Source organism: Aegilops tauschii, chromosome 2, assembly GCF_002575655.3.
Source record: "Aegilops tauschii subsp. strangulata cultivar AL8/78 chromosome 2, Aet v6.0, whole genome shotgun sequence".
Lineage (NCBI taxonomy): Eukaryota > Viridiplantae > Streptophyta > Magnoliopsida > Poales > Poaceae > Aegilops > Aegilops tauschii.
In genome coordinates this window covers 190,817,958-190,842,616 of record NC_053036.3, presented here as the reverse complement: position 1 = coordinate 190,842,616, position 24,659 = coordinate 190,817,958, and the positions used below count along the sequence as shown (strand labels likewise).

The window sequence follows — 24,659 nt, the reverse complement described above, 5'->3', positions numbered from 1 at the left end:
TGAAATATTTTTTAAAATTTCATCATACTCATGAACATGAACAAAGTCCTAGACATCAACAAAGTTTAATAGGATTGATATGGTAGATATATCAACAAGTGTCTGTTAAGTGAGGTGGTGCTGGGGTTGGGTAGAACTGTGAAGTTAAGCGTGCTCGGGCTAGAGTAGTGTGAGGATGGGTGACCTTTTGGGAAGTTTGATCACTTAGTGCGATTTGACTTGAGATTAAGCATATTACCCAAGATTAAGCCATAGTAACCTGAGATTAAGAAAAATTTTCAAAATTTGTTACTAATGGCGCACTTCTATGTGGTACGCCATTATTAAGTCAGATAGTAATGGCGCACCAGTGGTGCGCCATTAGTATTTAATACTAGTGGCGTGGTACTAGTGGCGCATCAGTAGTGCGCCACTAATAAGCCTTTTCCTAGTAGTGATGTGGACATAGTACCCAAGCTTGGAGGAAGGACACTCTGACTGCTGGAATTTACAAGCTTTGTTCAAACATTGGACTTGAGCTGAATGCACTCCTGAAGTTGGCCAAGACGCGTCACAATATTACCAGGTTCATTTTGTTTGACATGGATGATTAATTTATTCGTTCTAGCACTCCTATCTTACAATCGGAAACCTGACCCGGCAAATGACTAGTCTTCTCTACTTCTTCCACGGATGGATAATCAACAGCACCACAAGATTAAGCCATAGTAACCTGAGATTAAGAAAAAATTTCAAAATTTGTTACTAATGGCGCACTTCTATGTGGTACGCCATTATTAAGTCAGATAGTAATGGCGCACCAGTGGTGCGCCATTAGTATTTAATACTAGTGGCGTGGTACTAGTGGCGCATCAGTAGTGCGCCACTAATAAGCCTTTTCCTAGTAGTGATGTGGACATAGTAACCAAGCTTGGAGGAAGGACACTCTGACTGCTGGAATTTACAAGCTTTGTTCAAACATTGGACTTGAGCTGAATGCACTCCTGAAGTTGGCCAAGACGCGTCACAATATTACCAGGTTCATTTTGTTTGACATGGATGATTAATTTATTCGTTCTAGCACTCCTATCTTACAATCGGAAACCTGACCCGGCAAATGACTAGTCTTCTCTACTTCTTCCACGGATGGATAATCAACAGCACCACAAGAAGCAGAGCGATCGCCGCAGCGACCAGAATTATGATGGCATGCGTCTTGTCCTCCTTCTTCCACCGGGCATCCACTGCAGCAGGACCCTGCAGTTCAGCAGCTTAAAGTATAAGCGGCTAGTTCAAATGCCTCACTACGTCTACGTACCATTCATTGTCACGACGCCTTGGTAGAATTATTATAATCTTGGCTCGTTTGTCAGGAATTCAGTCAGGGTTCTATATATTCACTGGCCTACCAAAAATCTTGTGGGGTCCGGTCAACCATCACTGAATAATTCACTAGGTTCAAAATTTACAAACATCGTCGAAGGAAGCAAAAACATCTCAAACAACTTTCCCTTAGACGGTGCTGTCATCAAGCATGGTCTTTGAGTAATCCTGCCTCGGTGTACAAAAACCACACTCCTAAGACAATACTCTATTCACCCGAGCGGCCAGCTTACAAATAAAAATGCAAAAACTGATACTCCATTCGTTCACGAATATAAGATATTGTAACATTTTAACGTGTTTGTTCACTCATTTCAAGCCATAGAAATATTCAAGACATCTTATCTTTGTGAATGGAGAGATTAAGTAGTGGGGTCACCGGCTGTTCCGTGTAAGTCTAAAAAGCACACGGAAATGGCACCACTCCAGCTCTCTTATAAGAAAAGGCGGCAGACCCCGAAATGGCAACGCAATTATGCAATGCACGTTGGCTGCAGCGTCTCTCAATAAAGTTGCGCTCCTGTGACAGTGTGACCCAAAATTCTGCAAGCTTCAGTGAAGTTGCGCGGATATTTCACTCAAGTTTTGCACTCCCTCAAAGGTGCAATACTAGATGACACTAGACTGAAATCCTACTCGGTTTATTACAAGGATCAATCTCCCCCGCCAAATAAAATTAAATAAAATTTCAACGATCAATCTACACATACTCTAGAGGGCACAAAGACTGTTCTTCCCCCAGCATTTTCTGCTTGACTGAGCACACGAACAGATCGCCCGATCTCGGACACACTAGTACTACTACCGGAGAAAACCACCTAGCTAGGTAGGTCACTAGTTCCAAGGAAAGATGCATGTCTGCAGAGCCCGTCAGTCAGGTACGGTTCAAGTATCTACTCCCGATTCCATGGCTTCTGCAACAGCAGAATCATCACAGCAAAATATTGCCGGCGATGTACACCAAGAAGGCGTACGTACGTAAGGAACTTGAACTGGCCCTGTAGGCTTTGGCTTGAACCAAATGTCCAAACGCCCTAATTCCACAAAAGCAATCGCCACGAACGGCTAACTTGACTGATTTATTACCGGTAGGGTAGAGAAAACAAAGCACAATTAAGTAAGGAAAGAAGCAGCATCGATCTATGTCGACAGAAATGATCTTGTGAATCACATTACCGCCGCCGCTGGAGGATTGGCCACGTTGTTTGCTGCTGCTGCCGCCGCCGCCGCCGGAGGAGGATCGGCTACGATGTCTGCTGCTGCTGCCGCCGCCGGAGGAGGAGGAGGATCGGCCACGTTGTTGCCCGCCGCCGCAGCTGCCGGAGGATTGACCACGTTGCCGGCCGGAGGATTGTCCATGGCGTGCCCGTGAAGAGAGGGTTTTTAGAGACGGAGAAGCGTCTGTGTGGTGTGTGCCGGGGAGAGATGAGCTCTTTCTTTGGCCAGCGATGGATGAGCCAAGTACTGGTATAGCTAGTAGGCGGTGAGAGACGAGCGCTTTGGCCAGCCAACCGAGCAGAATAATTCGTTGCTCGTTTAGGGCGTAGCAAAGGCTCCCGTAGGACGGCCCCGAGCAGGCACCTGTTCCGGGAAAATGTAAAAGCGGCGGTAGCTGTGAAGTGTGAACTGTGGACTAGGTGTGGCCAGAGGGTGACTTCCCCTTGACGACATCACGTGAAACCCAAGCTCAAAAAAATGCTGCACTATCTATCACTCGTATAAAGCACGCACACACTAAAGATATTGCAATCCAACAGCAGCCTGCACGTTGCAACATCTATCTCCACGATTTGCTCCAACACCATGTTCCTGTGACTGGCTTCTCTGGCTCGTGAAAGAATTGGTAGATTAACGGGTGAAGATTGGAGTTTTTTCTTTTCTTTTGGAACCGCAATTCTAGAACAATCATTCTACGGCATTTTCTTATATAACTGAAAGTAAATATGTACTAACAGGGGCAAAATAAAACAAAGAAAGAAACAATGTCTGAGCCTTGCTTTGGTACACCCTCCACACAAACCGTATAAGAGCAGTATGGTCATTTTACCATAGTGCATTTTCAAAATGCCGCTAGTGATGAGATTTGAACTCGGAACCTCTCTTCACTTGAAACAAAGCAACCAACTCAGCCAGCTCACCTGATATGTGTAGTAATACTTCTTTTTCTTCTTATTTTCTATGCCTCCCGGACTCTGTTTTTTTTTGTTTGGCCGGTTTTTCCATCGGTTTTCACTCCGGTTTTTATTTTCTTGTTCCTTTTTCTTTTTTTACTCCATCGCGGGCATAGCCCATTTATTTATCTTTTCGTTCTTTAACCATCACAAAATAGGTGCGTGAGGTAGGATTCAAGCTCTCAACCTCTTGGTTTTTACTTCCATCCGCTATAACCAACTGGGACTACTCACTTGTTGTGCCTAGTTACTTCTTTTATTGTTCTTGTTGTGCATTTTTTAGTTTGATTTTATTTTTTGGTTCTGTTTGTCCTTTTGTTCTTTGATTTTAATATTTTTAATTTTACTTTATTTCTTCTTATTTTTTATTTTTTTCATTTGCTTAAATTTGTGAACATTTTCTTAATTTCATGATTTTTTAAAATCCGTGAAACTTATTTTTTGTGAATCCGTGAACTTTTTTCAAATGAATGATTTTGTAAATTTCATAAACTTTTACCAAATTCATGAATTTTTTAGCCCTGATCGGTCCGGTTTTTCAGGTCACAACAAAATTTGGTTTTATAAAAATACAAACCAATCGGTTTCTATACAATTAGAAAACCAATTTGGTACGGGTAGGTTCTGACCGAACAAAACCGAAGTTTAGGCAAACTTGCTTTATGCCACATGTTTTGGTACGGGCACGTTCAAACGAATTTGATGGGTAGCAGCTGCCTTTATAGTCTTTCACATGCTTCTTTCCTCAAGAGCAATCCAAGGTGGTACTAAACAAAAACATGTTGGTGAGGAAAAACTAAGATAAGGAAAGGACAGAAAGGCTTAGACAGGTGTGTTGGGCAGCTGGGCAAGCTGGTCTGGGGCCGCTGGGATTTTGTTTAAATGCCCCCCCCCCCCCCCCCCCCCGGATAGGCATTTATACAATGCTGCTGGGATTTTTTTAAATAATATTTATTTTAAGTTTTCTAGGTATTTTCACTTAATCAAGTGTAAAAACCAAATTTACATAATAAATTTTGGTTCTATAGATTTAATGACCAAAATAAACATTGAAATTGTTGGTTCCCGTCCATTTGGTTTCGGTTTCGGTACATCGGTTTTCGGTTAATATGCCGACCCTTACTTTCTATCTCCTTCCGTGTAGCCAGACGAGGTGGGAATAAAACCACGATCGACACAGTATGCCGCCTACAGGCACGTACATGCAGGTTGAAGAAAAGCCCAAAACAAGCTTATGCGTTGCATGCAAGTGATCAGCTTGGCCCATGGAATTGACGTGCAGGCCGCATGCGCGCGATGGTCGCTACATGTGGCATAAATTTTGGTTTTGATATCGGTTTGGTCTTCGGTTTGTCGGTTTTTATGCCCACCCCTAACTCCAAGGAGAAAAAACGTTCATCAATTTGGAAAAAATCATGTATTTGATAAAAAGTTCATCAATCTGAATTTATTTCTCAAATTTGATAAAAAGTTCACGAATTAAATAATTTTTTCACAAGAGTCCACCCGACTGAGCCGGTCCATTGTCCTAGTTAAAAGCACGTTTTTTGGCATCTGTCAAATGACCCCAAATTTTTTCAAGGCATCATACGAAGTTGTTTTTAGTATTTGCGTAATTCTGCATTTTTGGAGTTTTTTCGGTCCAAAAAGGCCAATAAATGGCCAAATGTGTCGCAACATGCATACAATGTCGGACATTGTTCAAACCTGACACGGATGCCTACCATGGGCATGCCTACCTTCTTGCAAAAGTTGGGGTCATTTGAAGGATGTCCAAAACTAGACCATGTTCAACGCACGGTGTCTGGTAGGCCAGAAGGCTCAGTTTCAGAGCTTGTTGTTTCTCGACATCCTTGAAATGACCTCAATTCTTTTAATGGCCTTGTATGACGAATTCAAGGCACAATGGCATGTTGTTTTGACTTTTGACAAATTCTGCATTTTCTGGAGTATTCTCGGTCCAAAAAATGCTGATAAATGACCAAACGTGTCACAACTTGTATAGGGTCTCAAAATTAGTTCAAACCTGACATGGATACCTACTATGGGCGTGCCCACCTTTCTGCAAAAGTTGGATTTATTTCAAGAATGTCCAAAACTAGACCATATTCAACGGAGGGGTGTTCGGGTAGACCAGAAGGCTTCGCCTGGGAGCATGTTGTTTCTCGACATCCTTGAAATGATCCCAATTTTTTATCATGACTTTGTATGACCAATTAAAGACACCATGCCAAGTTATTTAGGATTCATGAATTTAAAAAAATAAAATAAAGTAAAAAAGAAAAGAAAGAGAAAATGAAAAAACAAAAGGAATACGGGGCACCAAAAACCAAAAAAAGGCCACAAATTTTAAAAATAATTCATGTTTCAGAAGATGTTCAGAAATTGTTCATGTTTGGAAAGATGTTCGGAAATTTTAAAAAATGTTCATGTTTTAAATTTTGTTCTAATTTCAGAAAATGTTTGTGTTTACAAAATCGTAATTTGAAAAAAAAAATGGCATTTGATTTTTTTCGCTTTTTTCAATAAAAGTTATAGTTTTTTCAGCAATGTTTTCATAAATATGAACGTTGTTGTGTATTCTTACATATTTCGCGGTGTAGAAAACCACAAGCAGCATTGAGGTGAAGTGGCTAGCAGCACACACCTTAAGTGTGAGGTCTCATGTTTGAGTCCTGATGAGTTCTACTTTTTCTCTCTATTTTTATGTGGCTTACATAGACGTGGTAGGAGGGACATGCCTTGATGGGCCAGCCCGACGCTTGCACCTGTGCAATTCGTATACGAGGTCCAGTGTAGCGGACGGCATACTTTAAAAAAAGATCAATCTACCCTTTATTTTGAAGGGGTATGGAGTAATCTCACTCGTCGATGTGTTTAAGAGGGTGTACTGAACCAGAAGTGACAATGTCTATCCAATTCCAGTGTTGACGCAAGATGAATACTGCATCGCATCGATTCTCTCAGCAGCCTCGACTCGAATTCTGATCAATGGCATTCATCTTTTTTTCATCGTGCTTGCCATCATCTCCATGCTTGATCATGCCACAGTGCTCATTCCTTCTATCCATGCATGCTAGACCCTTCATTCTTAAGCAATACACAACTATCTAGTTTTGGTAGCATCATGTTCTTGTGAGCATTAGAAGTAGTTTCAAGAAACGAAAGTACCGGGTATTTTAATTGACGTGCATGAGCTATAGTAATTGGCCCAAGTTGTGTAGCAACAGGGCCATGATTGTAATATTGGTAGGGATGTCCTCGTCACGGGGGAGGGGGCTTAAAATAAATAGGATTTTTTTCTATGGCACGTCTCATTTGAGTTCTTGCTGCCCATAAGACTGCCAGTAGTTAGATGACCAACATCCTTCCTATTCTATGTATTCTATCCGATACTGAACGCTTTTTGATACCCTAGAGTATGATTTCGCTCGCGTATTTTGCATGTTCGTTACTATGGTATGGCCGATCGAGTTGAACATATTTTTGTTCCATAGTCCTCACAAAAGTCTTGAAACACATGACTTGTGAATTAGGACCCGGTGCTGCTAATGATCCTACTGGGTACCCGCAAGCGAGTGAAGATGCTCTTCTCTATGAAACTTCCTGCCGTAAATGGCGTCATTTTCACCAGGAGTTCTGCCTCAAATCCATTTAGTAAACAACCGAAATTTAGAATCCACTAGGGGCAATGGGATATGTCATATGTGTGATGTGTCGACGGCCGGAGCATTGGCGTCCACCTCGCGGTTGGCCTGCGGGAGGATTGGCCACGTTGTGGGGCTGGCCGCCCCGAAGATTTCCGCCCACATTGTTCACCTGGACGGCCGGATGATTCTGCATGTGTTACCCCTACGCAAAGAGATGAAGATGGAGAAGTGCACGCGCTCTCTTGGCTCCGGTTCCGTGTAAGCTGAAAAAGTACACGGAGTTAAAGCACACGAAAATGGCAGCACTCTCGCTCTCTCATAAAAAAGCGGGCAGACTCCGAAATGGCAACGCAATTATGCAGAGCAACAGCCGGCCGGGCGGCCTCCACGTATGCTGGCTGCACCGTGCGTGAATGATCCGGTACAGCATGGTGGTCCTCTGGATCGATCACACTGAACTACTTGTAAATAGTTGACCCAAATTTTTGCAATCTTCAGTGAAGTTGCGCTAATATATAGATCTCCCTCAAGTTTTGCACACCCTCAAACTCAAAGACTGCAGTACTAGGCGTCACATAAACTGAAATCTTACTCGGCTTATCACAATGATCAGTCTACACACCACTCTAGACGGTACCAGTTCTTCTTCCCAGCAATAGTACTACTACTAGAGGAAACAACCTGGTAGGTCATTAGTTCCAAGGAAGTGCATGCTCCAGAGATCATCCTGGTACGTTGATGCTCTCTAGCCTCGATTCCATGGCTTGGACGTCAGCAGAATCATGACAGCAAAGAAGAGCAGCACGCCGAAGATGTACACACAGCACAAGCACGCACAATCCTTGTCTTCCTTGCGGCGCCGCTCCAGCGCTGCAGCGGCAGCCACTGCAGCAGCATCCTGCAGTCGAGGTCAGCCAGTCAGTTTCAGTAATTCAGCGCCGATGCTAGCACTACATTTTCGATCTCAACTTCTCAAGTCATCGGCAGTTGTAGGTAGAACACTAGAACTGCAACCCTTCTATAACTGTCTAATTACTGACCTATATAGATGATGTAAAACTATGGACAATGAGATGACCCGTGGCATCTGAATAAGAAAAACAAACTTGATTTTATGATCTAGCAGCAGATTTCGAGAAGAGAGTGAGGCACAAACAAGTGAAGTAGTAGCTCCTAGAACTCATATCTATGTCTGTGTCTGTAGGCGTAGATCCGACCAACATATTAGATCTGTTTGGCCAGTTGAAACAAGAACACGTACGTACGGAACTAGTAGAACTGGCCTTTAAAAATGTCAAAACACCATGATTCCGCAAGGCATGTCAGTTCGTTTGCGAGCTAACTAATTTGCTACCGATAGCGTAGAGAAAACGAGGCAAAATTATGCAAGGAAAGAAACGAAGAAAGAAGCAGCAGAAATGATCTTGTGAATCACATTACCGCCGCCGCCGCCGCCGCTGCTGCCGCTGCTGCTTGCTGCGCCTGAAAATTGGCCACGTTGTTTGCTGCTGCTGCCTCCATCGCCGCCAGATGATCGAGCACGTTGTTTGCTGCTGCCGCCGCCGGAGGATTGGCCGCGATGTTTGCAGCTGCCGCCGCCGCCGGAGGAGGGTTGGCCACGTTGTTTGCTGCTGCTGTCGCCGCCGCCGCCGGAGGGTTGGCCACATTGTTGCCCGCCGCCGCCGCCGCTGCCAGAGGATGGGCCACGTTGCCGGCCGGAGGACTGTCCATGGCGTGCCCGTGCAGAGAGGAGGGTTTTTGGAGACGGAGAAGCGTGTGTGTGCTGGGGAGAGATGAGCTCTTTCTTTGGCCAACGATAGAATGAACCAAGGAGTACTAGTGTGGCTAGTAGGCTAGTAGCCATCAGCCAACCGAGCAGAATAATTCGTTTCTCCAATCGGGGGTAGCAAGGGCTCGGGTAGGATGGCCCCCCAACAGGCTCCTGTTCCAGGAAAATTGAAAAGCCCTGGTAGCTGTGAAGTGTGAACTGTGGACTACGTGTGGCCGGAGCCCAGAACGTAACTTCCATTGACCACGTCACGTGAGAACCTAAGCTTTAAGGATGCATGGCAGCACCATGCCACTGTCTATCACCCTTATAAAGCAGGCAGACACCCAAGATATTGCAATGCAATTATGCAATGCAACAAGTGCAGGGTTACGCCTGAGAATCGATCACACCAAAATTACGAACACGCATGAGGAATCGTGTATCGCTTTTTCTTTCGCTTTTGGACATGTTTGTGATGTTGCTTTAACATACCTCTTCTTTTTCACACTTGGGCCTTCTTTGGTTCATAGGATAGAATATTATAGGAATAAGAAAGTCATAGGAAATCGTGTATCACTTTTTCTTTCGCTAGGAATCATGTATCACCTTTTCTTTTGATTTTGGACATGTTTGTGTTGTTGCTTCAACATACCTCTTTTCCCCTTTTCACACTTAAACCCGATCAACACCAACTCCGCCTCGGGTTTCATTTTTCAATGAAAAATGAAACCACCATACAGGACCCAGGTTCACTTAGTCACGTCTTAAGTACAAAAACGAAAACACCAGGTAAAACAACTCTGAACTATGGCAGCATAAGGCCACCAAAACTGACACGCCGGTGACGGTGCTTCTGCGTGTTACGCTTCGCAGGTTGGCATAGTGGTGTGTGGTGCGCCTGCGCCGTTATGGCTTGTCAGAGCCATTGTTGCAATGGTGGTGGCGGTGTCGATGCCGTTGGAGAAAGTCCACCATGGAGCCGTGGAGGTCGTTGCATCCTTCTATTCCTCTTGGTCTGGTTCACCACCGTTTAATGTGAACAGAGTCGCGGCTTGGTCTCACGAGGTTTCAAGGTGCCTTGGCCCCTACCCTAGGTCAAAGCTGGTGAGGCATAAGGCTCTGGGCGAAAGTCTTATTCGTTGACGATGGTCGTTGCTGAAAATGTTGGCGCTCGTGGGCATTGTCGAATAGTACTTCCTCACACTGGGTCGTGGCCGGTTGGGGTGGAAGTGGTGTTGGAGGTTGTTGGCTAGGCCGAACCATTCCCAGGGTTCACTCGGTCTAGGCAAAAGCTTTGTGGTTGATGGAGGTCAATGCCGGTGAGAGTGGCCTTCTCATACGTCGTTTTCTTTCTTGAAAGAGTGCGTTTTCGAAGACTTGCATTTCATATCTCGAGAAAGAGGACATGTTAGATGGTGGTGGTCTGCTTGGATTGTCATTGTTGGTTGTTTTATTTCTTCGCTGTTGTTGTGGTTTTCAGCCTAGTTTCCCTTGTAAACCATGCCAAGTTGTATTTGTTTTTTCTTCTCTTAATGAAATTGACATAGCTCCTGCATGCATGTCAAAAACTAATAAGGCCACCAAAACCAGAAAACAAAAACTTCCATAATATAGAAAACTGACACCTGATACACGCCAACACAGAAACGACCAACATAGCTCTACACCTAGCACTTAGGGCCTAATGACATGCATGCCATCCCACAACTGCAGACGCGGGACCTTCAATGTTGCCACCCCCTTCATATGCAGCACCACCTAAAGTAGACTTCTAGAAAAGGTTAAGAGGTCTCTCTTACACATCAATCTGTCTTTAGTGTCATGATGCAAGGTCCTATTTTCACACAGCCTTCGTGAAGATTTCTACAAAACGCTCTCGAATTTTTACCACACCTTCCAAGAACGTATGGTGATGTGGTAAAAGAAAGGTCAATACACAACCTTGAACTGACAATTCCTTCACAAACCGGAACACTCTGTGGTAAAATCCAAGGCTTAGGATGAACCTCCCCCCTCCACCATCTTTCAGTGCGCCGACCCATTTCGTGTAAGTATCTGGCCTCTTTTTGGTTCATCATGATCATGTGACCTATTTATCATACACAAAGAAGAAAGTCCACACAGAATCACCCCTGTTTGAAGAAAAACTATGGGGATAGACGTTTCGGGGCTCGCCTAATAAGGGATGCATCCAAATCGCACGAGTAAGGGAAACTCCAACGGGCCGACCCAAACGGACACAAAGTGTGTCCGTTTGGATGGCCAGGTGGACACCAAATGCTCGCCCATGTCCGTTGGCCCGCCAGCGCACCCAGCGCGCGTGTCGTATTTCAGTTTATTCCCTTTTAATTAAAAAATATATAGGCTGCCAAAAGTCTGTTCCATTAATTAAAATAAAAAATAACTAGAAATTACATAAACTCTGGATCTACTAGGGTGACCGCCAGAGCACATGCACGCAGTGGCGCTGGAGCCGACTACTCATCCTCGTCATCAACGATGTCGATGAAGGTTGGAAGCGACCATGGTCGCGCTAGTGTCAGTGGTTGCGGTGGCGTAGATGGTGCCTCATGCTGCTCCTCCTCGGGTTCCTCCTTCGGATTTGGTATCGCTGGAAACATGGAAGTTTAGGTCCACATCTGCCATAATAGTGGCCATGGCTCCGGATCCAGCGCGGGGACGAGGGCGCGCGCTATGGCTTCCATTGTCGATATGTGGAGCACCAGGGGAAGGTCATGCCAGAGTGTGAGCTCCTTCATCACGGAGACAGTGCCTGCTTGAGCGCGTCATACTCGATCTTCTACTCCTTTACCATGGGACGTCGCGGCGACTCGGACACTGGATCATGCGATGGCACTCGAGCACGCGCACGCACGAAGCATGAGTGGGGGCGCCGGTCGTGCTCATTGTAGAACCATGTGTCCCAGTAGGTGGACTCCTAGACGAAATCCCAATCATCGAGGAGGTTGTCTTGAAGTAGGTCATGACGGTGGTGGATCTCCGTGGCTGATGCGCGATCGGAAACCAGAACGACTGGTATTGGAATCCTTTTCAGGTTCAAGTCCCAGCGGTTCGGCAGGTGCACATCGGGCCAGGGCACTGGGATGGCCACCTCCCAATACCTCTAGCACGTCTCGACAGGGATGTACCTGCGGTCCTGCCACGGCGAAGAAGCCCCCGACAGCATCAAGGTGAATACCACAAGGCGCTGCCCGAAGGAGGAACCGGCCTTGTGGTCACGCTTCCCGAGGACAAACTTCCACGACATTGCATCGGTGGCGTAGGGTTTTACTTTTGGTGGCGGGGGAGCGGAGCGTGGGAAAGTAGTGGGTGCGGATGCCCCCCCCCCCCAACAAGTGCGGCATTTAAAAGGACCAGGAGCTGGTCGTTGGGCGGCTGCCACGTGAGCCCAGGGCGGACATGCGACGCGTCTGTCTCCTATCCGTGGTGACACATACCCAACCCAAATATGGGCAGGAATGGGTCCATGCAGACATAAACAGACAAACGCAAAATGTGTCGCCGCATTAGGGTGTGGTTTCTGTCCACGCGGGCAGAAATGAACGCGAGCAAACAAAATGTGTCCCCGCGTTGGAGTTGCCCTAAGGGTCGGAACCACTTCTCCCTTTGCATGGGGTCCTAATATGGATACGCTGTGGTGGTGTGAAGGCAATACCATTACTTTGAAGTGGCTAAGTGGCAGTAAGAGAGAGCAGAAAATTGAGGGGATAAAAACAATGGTGAAAACTTCAAAGAGAGAATGAGTGAGTAAGAGAGGGGAAAGAAATAAAATGCAATAAAAAAAAACAAAAGTTTAAAAGGAAAAAACATAATAATGAAACATTGATGAAAAATGGGCGGCAAAGAGAGCGAGTGGAAACAGACGAGAAGAAAGGGTGGGAAATATTAACGACCTGAAGAGAAAGAGGATATAATAAAGAAACACAATTGAAAGGGAAAGCATCAAAAATATTTTACGCATTAAAAAAACAAAGAGCAAAAAAGAAACAAGGACCCGTGTTCTTTTCTTTTTTAAGAACTCATTCTTTGTGGAGTTATTTTTTTCTGCCGGAATCCTTAGTGTTTTTCGGGTAGTACTACTCGGCACACACCTTTGTTTGCCGAGCGTACACTAGTTGCCGAGTTTATTTTCTTTTTCATGCACTCGACATATAACCTACCCCTCGATAATTTACACTCGGTTTCTCTATAGTGTGGCTGTGTCCGAAGGAGTGCAACATAGTGAAATGTTAGTGTAAGCATCTCCACACAACTAAGCAAATACGTGTTGGGAAACGCGGTCGAGAAAAGCATCTCCACACAACTAAGCAAATACTACGTGTTGGGAAACACGGTCGAGGAAAGCATCTCCACACGGTCGAGGAAACAACGCCCGCGCACACACATGATTGGACATTATTACAGCAATCCCAGAAGTTCTACTAGCATACCACTCCCACGAAAGTCACGAAACAAGTCACTGCTGCCATGCCACGATATAAAATTGTTCTAAAATCCCAGTTGCGTGCCATGCAATGGAAGTACTAGGTAGGAACAAGTACTACTCCGTAAGTGGTCAGCCGGAGATTCCGAGGGTAACCGCGACGATGCACAACAAGAAGAGGATCACAACCAGTGCGATGAGCAGCTTTGTCTCCTCCATCTCCTCGCGCAGTTCCTGGACCCTAGATCGCGCACGGGCCAGCTCCTCCGCAGCAGATCGTGCACGGGCCTCAGCACTCTGACGGACTTGGCACCACATTTTCATTTTTCAGCACCAAGCATTAGCTTAGCTCCCAGGCACATCCACAAACATATATCGACCAAGTAAAGAGACTGGCAGGCGAAATGAAAAGGGAGCCACGGATCGACCTGACTCAGTGCCTTGACTATTTTCTCCTGCGCTTTGACAAGCGCCAGCATCTCCCTGAAATTCTGCCAACGAAACACAGTTGCCGTCAAGTAAACATCAGGCCTTTCGCGCAAACAAAACAAAAACACATTTGGCGAAAGCTGCTGCATGCGGTCTACTATAACCAAGAAGATTGCTTACCTTTTGCACCTCAGCATTCTTCTTGCCGAGATCCATGGCCGCAGCACGCCGCTCCTTGATTTCCTCCCCTATGGCGCTGGCCTGTGCAACAAAGCAAGCGCAAGTTTTCCCAAGACGAAATCGAGTCGTTAGCTGAGTGATTAGAATTATTACTACTACTAACTAACTAGTGAAATGGAAAACGGACCTGCTCTGGACCTATTCCATGGACTCTGTGCTCAAACATCTGCATGATGCTGCTGGTGTCGATCACGCGAATCACCTGCTTATGTTTTGTGCCATGGCAGTGAGATGGGAAAAGCAATGTATGCCCTCCTACCTAGTGTAGTACGTAGTACAGCTAGCATGATGCTTACCTCATCAGAGAGCTTTACTCCGGTGACTGTTCCACGGCACGCACAAGGTTCAGAATTCTCACAAAAAAGGGTAACGCAACGCAAGGCCATTCATACACAAGTTCTGAGCAACCAGAAAGCAAAATGAAGAAAGTTGAACCAAGTTTAGTTCCTCACCTGTGAAAATCCTGCTCTGAACCACTTCTATGTACTCTTCCTGCATAGCTTTTCCCAGATTCTGCAACAGGCGCGGATTAGATCGCTACACCGAAAGATCTTTAATTTGATTTGCCACAGAAGATGGATGTCGAGTTAGATAAGCACACCTCAAGATCTTTCTTTCTTTCCTTAAGCTTTATCTTCAGTGCCCTGTAATGACCGAAACGCTAGTCAAATTTCACCCTTTTGCTGAAGGAAAGGACTGTATGAACTGTTTTTAATTGACCGCGCCAAACGAACTTGCGCTAACTAGCAGTGTTTCTCGAGATCAGACGTACACGCAGGAATTACTCCCTCCATAAAGAAAGGAATATAAGAGCGTTTAGATCATTAAAGAAGTGACCTAAACACTCTTATATTTCTTTACAGAGGTACTAGTATCTGGTAGACTAACAACTACAGTAGCAGTTAACATACCCTAGATGATTAAGCTACACAGATGAATGGATCAAGATCTTTCTTACGTGATGATGGACAGCGTTGACGGATCCAGGGTCATAGGAACAGTGAGCCCTGGATATGCATGACCGGTTGACATATTGTTCAGAACTGGAACCAGCACGCCTTGGAAGATTCTGATTAGCTTCTCTTTCATGATCCGCGCCATCTTCACCGCCTCATCCATGTCTTTCTCCATGCGCCCCTTGATTTCTGCAAGGTTTGCCATAAGAAATGCACCAGTTAGATAAACCACGCGCTTAGAAATGAAATGCAAGCTAACGGCTGGAGTTTGCACCTTTCACTGCAGCAGATTCAGCGGCCGATTTCAACTCCTTGTTGGCTTCCTGGAGGTGGGGAGAAAGTAGAGCAAATTGTGCAAAGTAAGTGCGAGGAAAAAGGCCAATTTTCTCATGGAAAACAAACACGTTGTGGCCCGGGGAGCAAAGGATGGGCATGAGCGTTTCTCTTACCTCGAGCTTGTGAAGCATCGTGGGCGTGCTGCCCAGCAGCGTCGAGAACTGGCGGATATCTTCGAGAATGTGCTGAAGCGTGTAGCCTGATGTGGTGTTGGTGGTGGGAAGGCCCAGCTCGATGTCCCGCTCGCCCCCCATCGCCGCCGCCGGCGGGAGATCGCTCATGCTGCAGCTAGCACCGAGAGAGAGAGAGAGAGAGAGAGAGAGAGAGAGAGAGAGAGAGAGAGAGAGAGAGATGAAGAAGAAGGAGGAGGAGATGAGGAGCCTTGTGGCGGTGCCTTGCGTGCGATCGATGGATGGGGCCATATATAGCAGTGTAGCCAGCAGAGAAGCGAGTAGAGGTTTCCCGGTGAGAGTTTTTTCTTTGCTCGGATAAACATCGGTGACAAGTGAAACGCGGTGTGGACGAAGCTTCCGCCAAGCTTCGTGGCCTCTCTCTCTGTCCTCTCCACCTCTCTCTCTCTCTCTCTCTCTCTCTCTCTCTCGCACACATCACACACATCACTCACAGCTACACAAATGCTCAGAATGGCAATGTAATTATGCAATGCAGCTGCCAAGATTGGACGGAGCACCATGCATGCTACTCAACTTCCCCAGAGCAGGCGAGCGTCAAAGCAAGACGGATACGAGCTTTTTTGGCAAGTGGAGTAGATCGGTGAGGGCCGTAGCAAATCGATCCACCCAGTCCATGCACAAGCTTTTTGCACCGCGACCCGAGCGAGACCAAGTGAACCTACCGTAGCAAACCGCGGACGTCTCGACAGTCGCGAGCGTAGTGGCGTGACTGGCAGCTCCAACGTAAACTGCCAGTTGGTCGTCGTCACTGCCTCAGTGGCCAAGCGTCGTACACGTTCTCCTTTTCGTGCGCCTCGCCCGTGTCAGCGGAAATAGCCTGACATTTTCTTGCGACCGCCAAAATCGAGATGCCCCTAGCCAACTGCACTGCACCAAGGTTACGCTTCGTTTGCATTGGGAGTGCACTCTCAGCGAAGATGCAAAGGGCTTCAGAGCATCTCCAGCCGTTCGCCCCGCAGGACGCCGAAAAAAAACCGCCTGAGGCCGAACCGGCGTTTGCTTGGCGCGTGGGGGCGATTGCGTTCCCAGTTGACGCCCCCAGGTCGTCGCCCAAAGCGCGCGAAGTCGGCGATATTTCATAGAAATTTGTACAAAAACAGATAAACATGCAAACTACGCCTGGAACTACGCCTAGCCCTGCTACGCCGCGGCCGCCGCCTGCCATCTACATGCCGAGGAGCCTGTAGAAACGGGTGTAGTCGCCGCCGCCGCCTCGTCGTCGCGCGCCCCGCCGGAGCCGCCGCCGTCCCTACTGCACCCCTGGCCAGGGTCGCCAATGCACGGTGGGGGGTTGGACGGCCCGGCCTCGCCCTCCTCGTCGTTGCCGAGGACGATGACGCCACCCTCCTCGCGTCCGCAGCGCCTGGCCTGGAGCTCCGCGTATGCCCGGCACTGGCGGAGCACCTGCTCTCGGACGTAGTCCTCCCTCGCCCACTTGAGGGCGGCCTCGTCGTCGGGGGGCATCATGTCCGCGTGCTCTGGCTTCACGGGGAGCAGTCCCGGCTCGGGCTTCGGCCGGACCAGGCGGAGGGAGAGTGGGGAGGGGCGGCCGCCCTCGTTGATGACGAGGGCGCCGCTGCGGGTGCGGCGCCGAAGCGGTGTCTCCTCCGGTTCCGGCTTGACGGGGCATAGCGCCGGCGAGCCGGAGGAGAGCGAGCCGAAGCCCGACGATGAGGAGGTCCCTGGCTCCATTCGCTGCGGCGTCCAGGAGCTGGCACGGCGGTGAGAGAATGACGGGCGCGGCGGGTACTCGAGGCGCGACGTGTTGCCGGTCTCGATGTGGTCGAGAGCGGCCTCGAGGGTGCGGCCGGGCACGCCCCACTGAAGGAAATATGCCCTAGAGGCAATAATAAAGTTATTTTTTGTTTCCTTATTTCATGATAAATGTTTATTATTCATGCTAGAATTGTATTAACCGGAAACATAATACATGTGTGAATACATAGACAAACAGAGTGCCTCTACTTGACTAGCTCGTTGGTCAAAGATGGTTATGTTTCCTAACCATAGACATGAGTTGTCATTTGATAAATGGGATCACATCATTAGAGAATGATGTGATTGACTTGACCCATTCCGTTAGCTTAGCACTTGATCGTTTAGTTTGTTGCTATTGCTTTCTTCATGACTTATACATTTTCCTATGACTATGAGATTATGCAACTCCCGAATACCGGAGGAACACTTTGTGTGCTACCAAACGTCACAACATAACTGGATGATTATAAAGGTGCTCTACAGGTGTCTATGAAGGTACTTGTCGGGTTGGCATAGATCGAGATTAGGATTTGTCACTCCGATTGTCAGTGAGGTATCTCTGGGCCCTCTTGGTAATACACATCACTATAAGCCTTGCAAGCATTGTAACTAATGAGTTAGTTGCGGGATGATGTATTACCGAACGAGTAAAGAGACTTGCCGGTAACGAGATTGAACTAGGTATTGAGATACCGACGATCGAATCTCGGGCAAGTAACATACCGATGACAAAGGGAACAACGTATGTTTTTATGCAGTTTGACCGATAAAGATCTTCGTAGAATATGTGGGAGCCAATATGAGCATCCAAGTTCCGCTATTGGTTATTGACCGGAGACATGTCTCGGTCATGTCTACATAGTTCTCGAACCCGTAGGGTCCGCACGCTTAAAGTTCGGTGATGATCGGTATTATGAGTTTTTGTGTTTTGATGTACCGAAGGTAGTTCGGAGTCCCAGATATGATCACAGACATGACGAGGAGTCTCGAAATGGTCGAGACGTAAAGATCGATATATTGGACGACTATGTTCGGACACCAGAAGTGTTTCGGGAGGTTTCAGACATATATCGGAGTACCGGGGGGTTACCGGAACCCCCCGGGGAGTTTATTGGGCCTATTGGGCCTTAGTGGGAGAAGAGGAGGGGCGGCCAGGGCAGCCGCGCGCCCCCTCCCCCTCTAGTCCGAATTGGACAAGGAGGGGGGGGGGGGGCGGAGCCCCCCCTTTCCTTCTCTTCCTCTCTCCCTTCCCTCTCCTCTCATACTCCTACTTGGAAGGGGGCAGTCCTACTCCCGGTGGGAGTAGGACTCCTCATGGGGCGCGCCATAGGGGGCCGGCCCCCTCCCCCTCCTCCACTCCTTTATATACAGGGAGGGAGGCACCCCTTGGAGACACAACAATTGATCGTTGATCTCTTAGCCGTGTGCGGTGCCCCCCTCCACCATAATCCACCTCGGTAATATCGTAGCGGTGCTTAGGCGAAGCCTTGTGTCGGTAGCAACATCATCACCGTCATCACGCCGTCGTGCTGATGGAACTCTCCCTCGAAGCTCTGCTAGATCGGAGTTCGTGGGACGTCATCGAGTTGAACGTGTGCTGAACTCGGAGGTGCCGTGCGTTCGGTACTTGGATCGGCCGGATCATGAAGACGTACGAATACATCAACTGCGTTGTTCTAACGCTTTCTCTTTCGGTCTACGAGGGTACGTGGACAACATTCTCCCCTCTCGTTGCTATGCATCACCATGATCTTGCGTGTGCGTAGGAAAATTTTGATATTACTACGTTCCCTAACAGTGGCATCCGAGCCAGGTTTATGCGTAGATGTTATATGCACGAGTAGAACACAAGTGAGTTGTGGGCAATACAAGTCATACTGCTTACCAGCATGTCACACTTTGGTTCGGCGGTATAGTTGGATGAAGCGGCCCAGACCGACATTACGCGTACGCTTACGCAAGACTGGTTCTACCGACGTGCTTTGCACACAGGTGGCTGGCGGGTGTCAGTTTCTCCAACTTTAGTTGAACCGAGTGTGGCTACGCCCGTCCTTGTGAAGGTTAAAACATCACTAACTTTGGACGAACTATCGTTGTGGTTTTGATGCGTAGGTAAGAACGGTTCTTGCTCAGCCCGTAGCAGCCACGTAAAACTTGCAACAACAAAGTAGAGGACGTCTAACTTGTTTTTGCAGGGCATGTTGTGATGTGATATGGTCAAGACATGATGCTAAATTTTATTGTATGAGATGATCATGTTTTGTAACAAAGTTATCGGCAACTAGCAGGAGCCATATGGTTGTCGCTTTATTGTATGCAATGCAATCTCCGTGTAATTGCTTTACTTTATCACTAAGCGGTAGCGATAATCGTAGAAGCAATAGTTGCCGAGACGACAACGATGCTACGATGGAGATCAAGGTGTCGCGCCGGTGATGATGGTGATCATGACGGTGCTTTGGAGACGGAGATCATAGGCACAAGATGATGATGGCCATATCATATCACTTATATTAATTGCATGTGATGTTTATCCTTTATGCATCTTATTTTGCTTAGTTCGACGGTAGCATTATAAGATGTTCTCTCACTAAATTTCAAGGTACAAGTGTTCTCCCTGAGTATGCACCGTTGCGAAAGTTCGTCGTGCCGAGACACCACGTGATGATCTGATGTGATAAGCTCTACGTTCACATACAACGGGTGCAAGCCAGTTTTGCACATGCAGAATACTCGTGTTAAACTTGACGAGCCTAGCATATGCAGATATGGCCTCGGAACACTGAGACCGAAAGGTCGAGCGTGAATCATATACTAGATATGATCAACATAGTGATGTTCACCGTTGAAAACTACTCCATCTCACGTGATGATCGGACATGGTTTAGTTGATATGGATCACGTGATCACTTAGATGATTAGAGGGATGTCTATCTAAGTGGGAGTTCTTTAATAATTTGATTAACTGAACTTTAATTTATGATGAACTTAGTACCTGATAGTATTTTGCATGTCTATGTTGTTGTAGATAGATGGCCCGTGCTGTTGTTCCGTTGAATTTTAATGTGTTCCTTGAGAAAGCAAAGTTGAAAGATGATGGTAGAAATTACACGGACTGGGTCCGAAACTTGAGGATTATCCTCATTGCTGCACAGAAGAATTACGTCCTGGAAGCACCGCTAGGTGCCAGACCTGCTGCAGGAGCTGAACCAGATGTTATGAATGTCTGGCAAAGCAAAGCTGATGACTACTCGAAAGTTTAGTGTGCCATGCTTTACGCCCTAGAACCGGGACTTCAACGACGTTTTGAACGTCATGGTGCATATGAGATGTTCCAGGAGTTGAAGTTAATATTTCAAGCAAATGCCCGGATTGAGAGATATGAAGTCTCCAATAAGTTCTACAGCTGTAAGATGGACGAGAATAGTTCTGTCAGTGAGCATATACTCAGAATGTCTGGGTATAACAATCACTTGATTCAACTAGGAGTTAATCTTTCGGATGATAGCATCATTGACAGAATTCTTCAATCACTGCCACCATGCTACAAGAGCTTCATGATGAACTATAACATGCAAGTGATGGATAAGACGATTCCCGAGCTCTTCGCAATGCTAAAGGCTGCGGAGGTAGAAATCAAGGAGGATCAAGTGTTGATGGTCAACAAGACCACCAGTTTCAAGAAAAAGGGTAAAGGGAAGAAGAAGGGGAACTTTAAGAAGAACAGCCACCAAGTTGCTGCTCAAGAGAAGAAACCCAAGTCCGGACCTAAACCTGAGACCGAGTGCTTCTACTGCAAACAGACTGGTCACTGGAAGCGGAACTGCCCCAAGTATTTGGCGGATAAGAAGGATGGCAAGGTGAACAAAGGTATATGTGATATACATGTTCTTGATGTGTACCTTACTAATTCTCCCAGTAGTGCCTGGGTATTTGATACTGGTTCTGTTGCTAATATTTGCAACTCGAAACAGGGACTATAGATTAAGCGAAGATTGGCTAAGGACGAGGTGACGATGCGCGTGGGAAATGGTTCCAAAGTCGATGTGATCGCAGTCGGCACGCTACCTCTACATCTACCTTCGGGATTAGTTTTAGACCTAAATAATTGTTATTTGGTGCCAGCGTTGAGCATGAACATTATATCTGGATCTGGTTTGATGCGAGACGGTTATTCATTTAAATCAGAGAATAATGGTTGTTATATTTATATGAGTAATATCTTTTATGGTCATGCACCCTTAAAGAGTGGTCTATTCTTTTTGAATCTCGATAGTAGTGATACACATATTCATAGTATTGAAACCAAAAGATGCAGAGTTGATAATGATAGTGCAACTTATTTGTGGCACTGCCGTTTAGGTCATATTGGTGTAAAGCGCATGAAGAAACTCCATTCCGATGGACTTTTGGAATCACTTGGTACTTGCGAACCATGCCTCATGGGCAAGATGACTAAAACGCCGTTCTCCGGAACTATGGAGCGAGCAACAGATTTGTTGGAGATCATACATACTGATGTATGTGGTCCAATGAATGTTGAGGCTCGCGGCGGGTATCATTATTTTCTCACCTTCACAGATGATTTGAGCAGATATGGGTATATCTACTTGACGAAACATAAGTCTGAAACATTTGAAAAGTTCAAAGAATTTCAGAGTGAAGTTGAAAATCATCGTAACAAGAAAATAAAGTTTCTATGATCTGATCGTGGAGGAGAATATTTGAGTTACGAGTTTGGTCTTCATTTGAAACAATGTGAAATAGTTTCACAACTCACGCCACCCGGAACACCATAGCGTAATGGTGTGTCCGAACGTCATAATCGTACTTTACTAGATATGGTGCGATCTATGATGTCTCTTACTGATTTACCGCTATCGTTTTGGGGATATGCTCTAGAGACAGCTGCATTCATGTTAAATAGGGCACCATCTAAATCCGTTGAGACGACTCCTTATGAACTGTGGTTTGGCAAGAAACCAAAGTTGTCGTTTCTTAAAGTTTGGGGCTGCGATGCTTATGTGAAAAAGCTTCAACCTGATAAGCTCGAACCCAAATCGGAGAAATGTGTCTTCATAGGATACCCAAAAGAGACTGTTGGGTACACCTTCTATCACAGATCCGAAGGCAAGACATTGGTTGCTAAGAATGGATCCTTTCTAGAGAAGGAGTTTCTCTCGAAAGAAGTGAGTGGGAGGAAAGTAGAACTTGATGAGGTAACTATACCTGCTCCCTTGTTGGAAAGTAGTTCATCACAGAAACCGGTTCCTGTGACACCTACACCAATTAGTGAGGAAGCTAATGATGATGATCATGAAACTTCAGATCAAGTTACTACCGAACCTCGTAGGTCAACCAGAGTAAGATCTGTACCAGAGTGGTACGGTAATCCTGTTCTGGAGGTCATGTTACTAGACCATGACCAACCTACGAACTATGAAGAAGCGATGATGAGCCCAGATTCCGCAAAATGGCTTGAGGCCATGAAATCTGAGATGGGATCCATTATGAGAACAAAGTATGGACTTTGGTTGACTTGCCCGATGATCGGCAAGCCATCGAGAATAAATGGATCTTCAAGAAGAAGACAGACGCTGATGGTAATATTACTGTCTACAAAGCTCGACTTGTCACGAAAGGTTTTCGACAAGTTCAAGGAGTTGACTATGATGAGAGCTTCTCACCCGTAGCGATTATTAAGTCCGTCTGAATCATGTTAGCAATTGCCGCATTTTATGATTATGAAATTTGGCAAATGGATGTGAAGACTGCATTCCTGAATGGATTTCTGGAAGAAGAGTTGTATATGATGCAACCTGAAGGTTTTATCGATCCAAAGGGTGCTAACAAAGTGTGCAAGCTCCAGCGATCCATTTATGGACTGGTGCAAGCCTCTCGGAGTTGGAATAAACGCTTTGATAGTGTGATCAAAGCATATGGTTTTATACAGACTTTTCGAGAAGCCTGTATTTACAAGAAAGTGAGTGGGAGCTCTGTAGCATTTCTAATACTATATCTGGATGACATATTGTTGATTAGAAATGATATAGAATTTCTGGATAGCATAAAAGGATACTTGAATAAGAGTTTTTCAATGAAAGACCTCGGTGAAGCTGCTTACATATTGGGCATCAAGATCTATAGAGATAGATCAAGACGCTTAATTGGACTTTCACAAAGCACATACCTTGACCAAGTCTTGAAGAAGTTCAAAATGGATCAGACAAAGAAAGGGTTCTTATCTGTGTTACAAGGTGTGAAGTTGAGTAAGACTCAATGCCCGACCACTGCAGAAGATAGAGAGCAAATGAAAGATGTTCCCTATGCTTCAGCCATAGGCTCTATCATGTATGCAATGCTGTGTACCAGACCTGATGTGTGACTTGCTATTAGTTTAGCAGGGAGGTACCAAAGTAATCCAGGAGTGGATCACTGGACATCGGTCAAGAACATCCTGAAATACCTGAAAAGGACTAAGGATATGTTTCTCGTTTATGGAGGTGACAAAGAGCTCGTCGTAAATGGTTACGTCGATGCAAGCTTTGACACTGATCCGGACGATTCTAAATTGCAAACCGGATACGTGTTTATATTGAACGGTGGAGCTGTCAGTTGGAGCAGTTCTAAACAAAGCGTCGTGGCGGGATCTATGTTTGAAGTGGAATACATAGGTGCTTCGGAAGTAGCAAATGAAGGAGTCTGGATGAAGGAGTTCATATCCGATCTAGGTGTCCTACCTAGTGCATTGGGTCCAATGAAAATCTTTTGTGACAATACTGGTGCAATTGCCTTGGCAAAGGAATCCAGATTTCATAAGAGAATCAAGCACATCAAGAGATGCTATAATTCCATCCCCGATCAAGTCCAGGGTGGGGACATAGAGATTTGCAAGATACATACGGATCTGAATGTTGCAGACCCGTTGACTAAGCCTCTCTCACGAGCAAAACATGATCAGCACCAAGGCTCCATGGGTGTAAGAATCATTACTGTGTAATCTAGATTATTGACTCTAGTGCAAGTGGCAGACTGAAGGAAATATGCCCTAGAGGCAATAATAAAATTATTATTTATTTCCTTATTTCATGATAAATGTTTATTATTCATGCTAGAATTGTATTAACCGGAAACATAATACATGTGTGAATACATAGACAAACAGAGTGTCACTAGTATGCCTCTACTTGACCAGATCGTTGATCAAAGATGGTTATGTTTCCTAACCATAGACATGAGTTGTCATTTGATAAACGCGATCACATCATTAGAGAATGAAGTGATTGACATGACCCATTCCGTTAGCTTAGAACTTGATCATTTAGTTTGTTGCTATTGCTTTCTTCAT

The 24,659-nt window shown here is 46.0% G+C and overlaps 2 protein-coding genes and 1 long non-coding RNA gene across 3 annotated transcripts; all 3 read right to left on the bottom strand.

Moving 5' to 3' along the window:
* Window positions 1-461: 461 nt before the first annotated feature.
* Window positions 462-4,383, bottom strand: LOC120974506 (uncharacterized). The gene is made up of 2 exons (XR_012203798.1): window positions 2,539-4,383; window positions 462-1,236 (listed from the first exon to the last, which is right to left on the bottom strand). It is a non-coding gene; the product is annotated as an uncharacterized lncRNA (long non-coding RNA).
* Window positions 4,384-7,633: 3,250 nt separating this feature from the next.
* On the bottom strand, window positions 7,634-9,030 carry LOC109776611 (uncharacterized). Its single transcript, XM_020335272.4, has 2 exons — window positions 8,624-9,030; window positions 7,634-8,081 (listed from the first exon to the last, which is right to left on the bottom strand). The coding sequence occupies exons 1-2, from the start codon at window positions 8,912-8,914 to the stop codon at window positions 7,929-7,931; spliced, it is 444 nt and encodes a 147-aa protein (XP_020190861.1). The 5' UTR covers window positions 8,915-9,030; the 3' UTR covers window positions 7,634-7,928.
* Window positions 9,031-13,370: 4,340 nt separating this feature from the next.
* LOC109776612 (syntaxin-132) lies at window positions 13,371-15,757 on the bottom strand. Its single transcript, XM_020335273.4, has 10 exons — window positions 15,473-15,757; window positions 15,298-15,346; window positions 15,026-15,212; window positions 14,669-14,711; window positions 14,520-14,580; window positions 14,364-14,389; window positions 14,195-14,269; window positions 14,008-14,088; window positions 13,827-13,889; window positions 13,371-13,695 (listed from the first exon to the last, which is right to left on the bottom strand). The coding sequence occupies exons 1-10, from the start codon at window positions 15,638-15,640 to the stop codon at window positions 13,531-13,533; spliced, it is 918 nt and encodes a 305-aa protein (XP_020190862.1). The 5' UTR covers window positions 15,641-15,757; the 3' UTR covers window positions 13,371-13,530.
* Window positions 15,758-24,659: the final 8,902 nt, after the last annotated feature.

Excerpts from the sequence above, each read along its gene's own strand:
- LOC109776611 (XM_020335272.4), bottom strand. The coding sequence starts at position 8,914 with ATGGACAGTCCTCCGGCCGGCAACGTGGCCCATCCTCTGGCAGCGGCG. Across the intron at positions 8,082-8,623 it reads CAGCGGCGGCGGCGGCGGCG|GATGCTGCTGCAGTGGCTGC; the intron begins GTAATGTGATTC and ends CCTCGACTGCAG.
- LOC109776612 (XM_020335273.4), bottom strand. The coding sequence starts at position 15,640 with ATGAGCGATCTCCCGCCGGCGGCGGCGATGGGGGGCGAGCGGGACATC. Across the intron at positions 14,390-14,519 it reads TCAGAGCAGGATTTTCACAG|TCACCGGAGTAAAGCTCTCT; the intron begins GTGAGGAACTAA and ends GCCGTGGAACAG. Across the intron at positions 14,089-14,194 it reads ATGGAATAGGTCCAGAGCAG|GCCAGCGCCATAGGGGAGGA; the intron begins GTCCGTTTTCCA and ends TTTGTTGCACAG.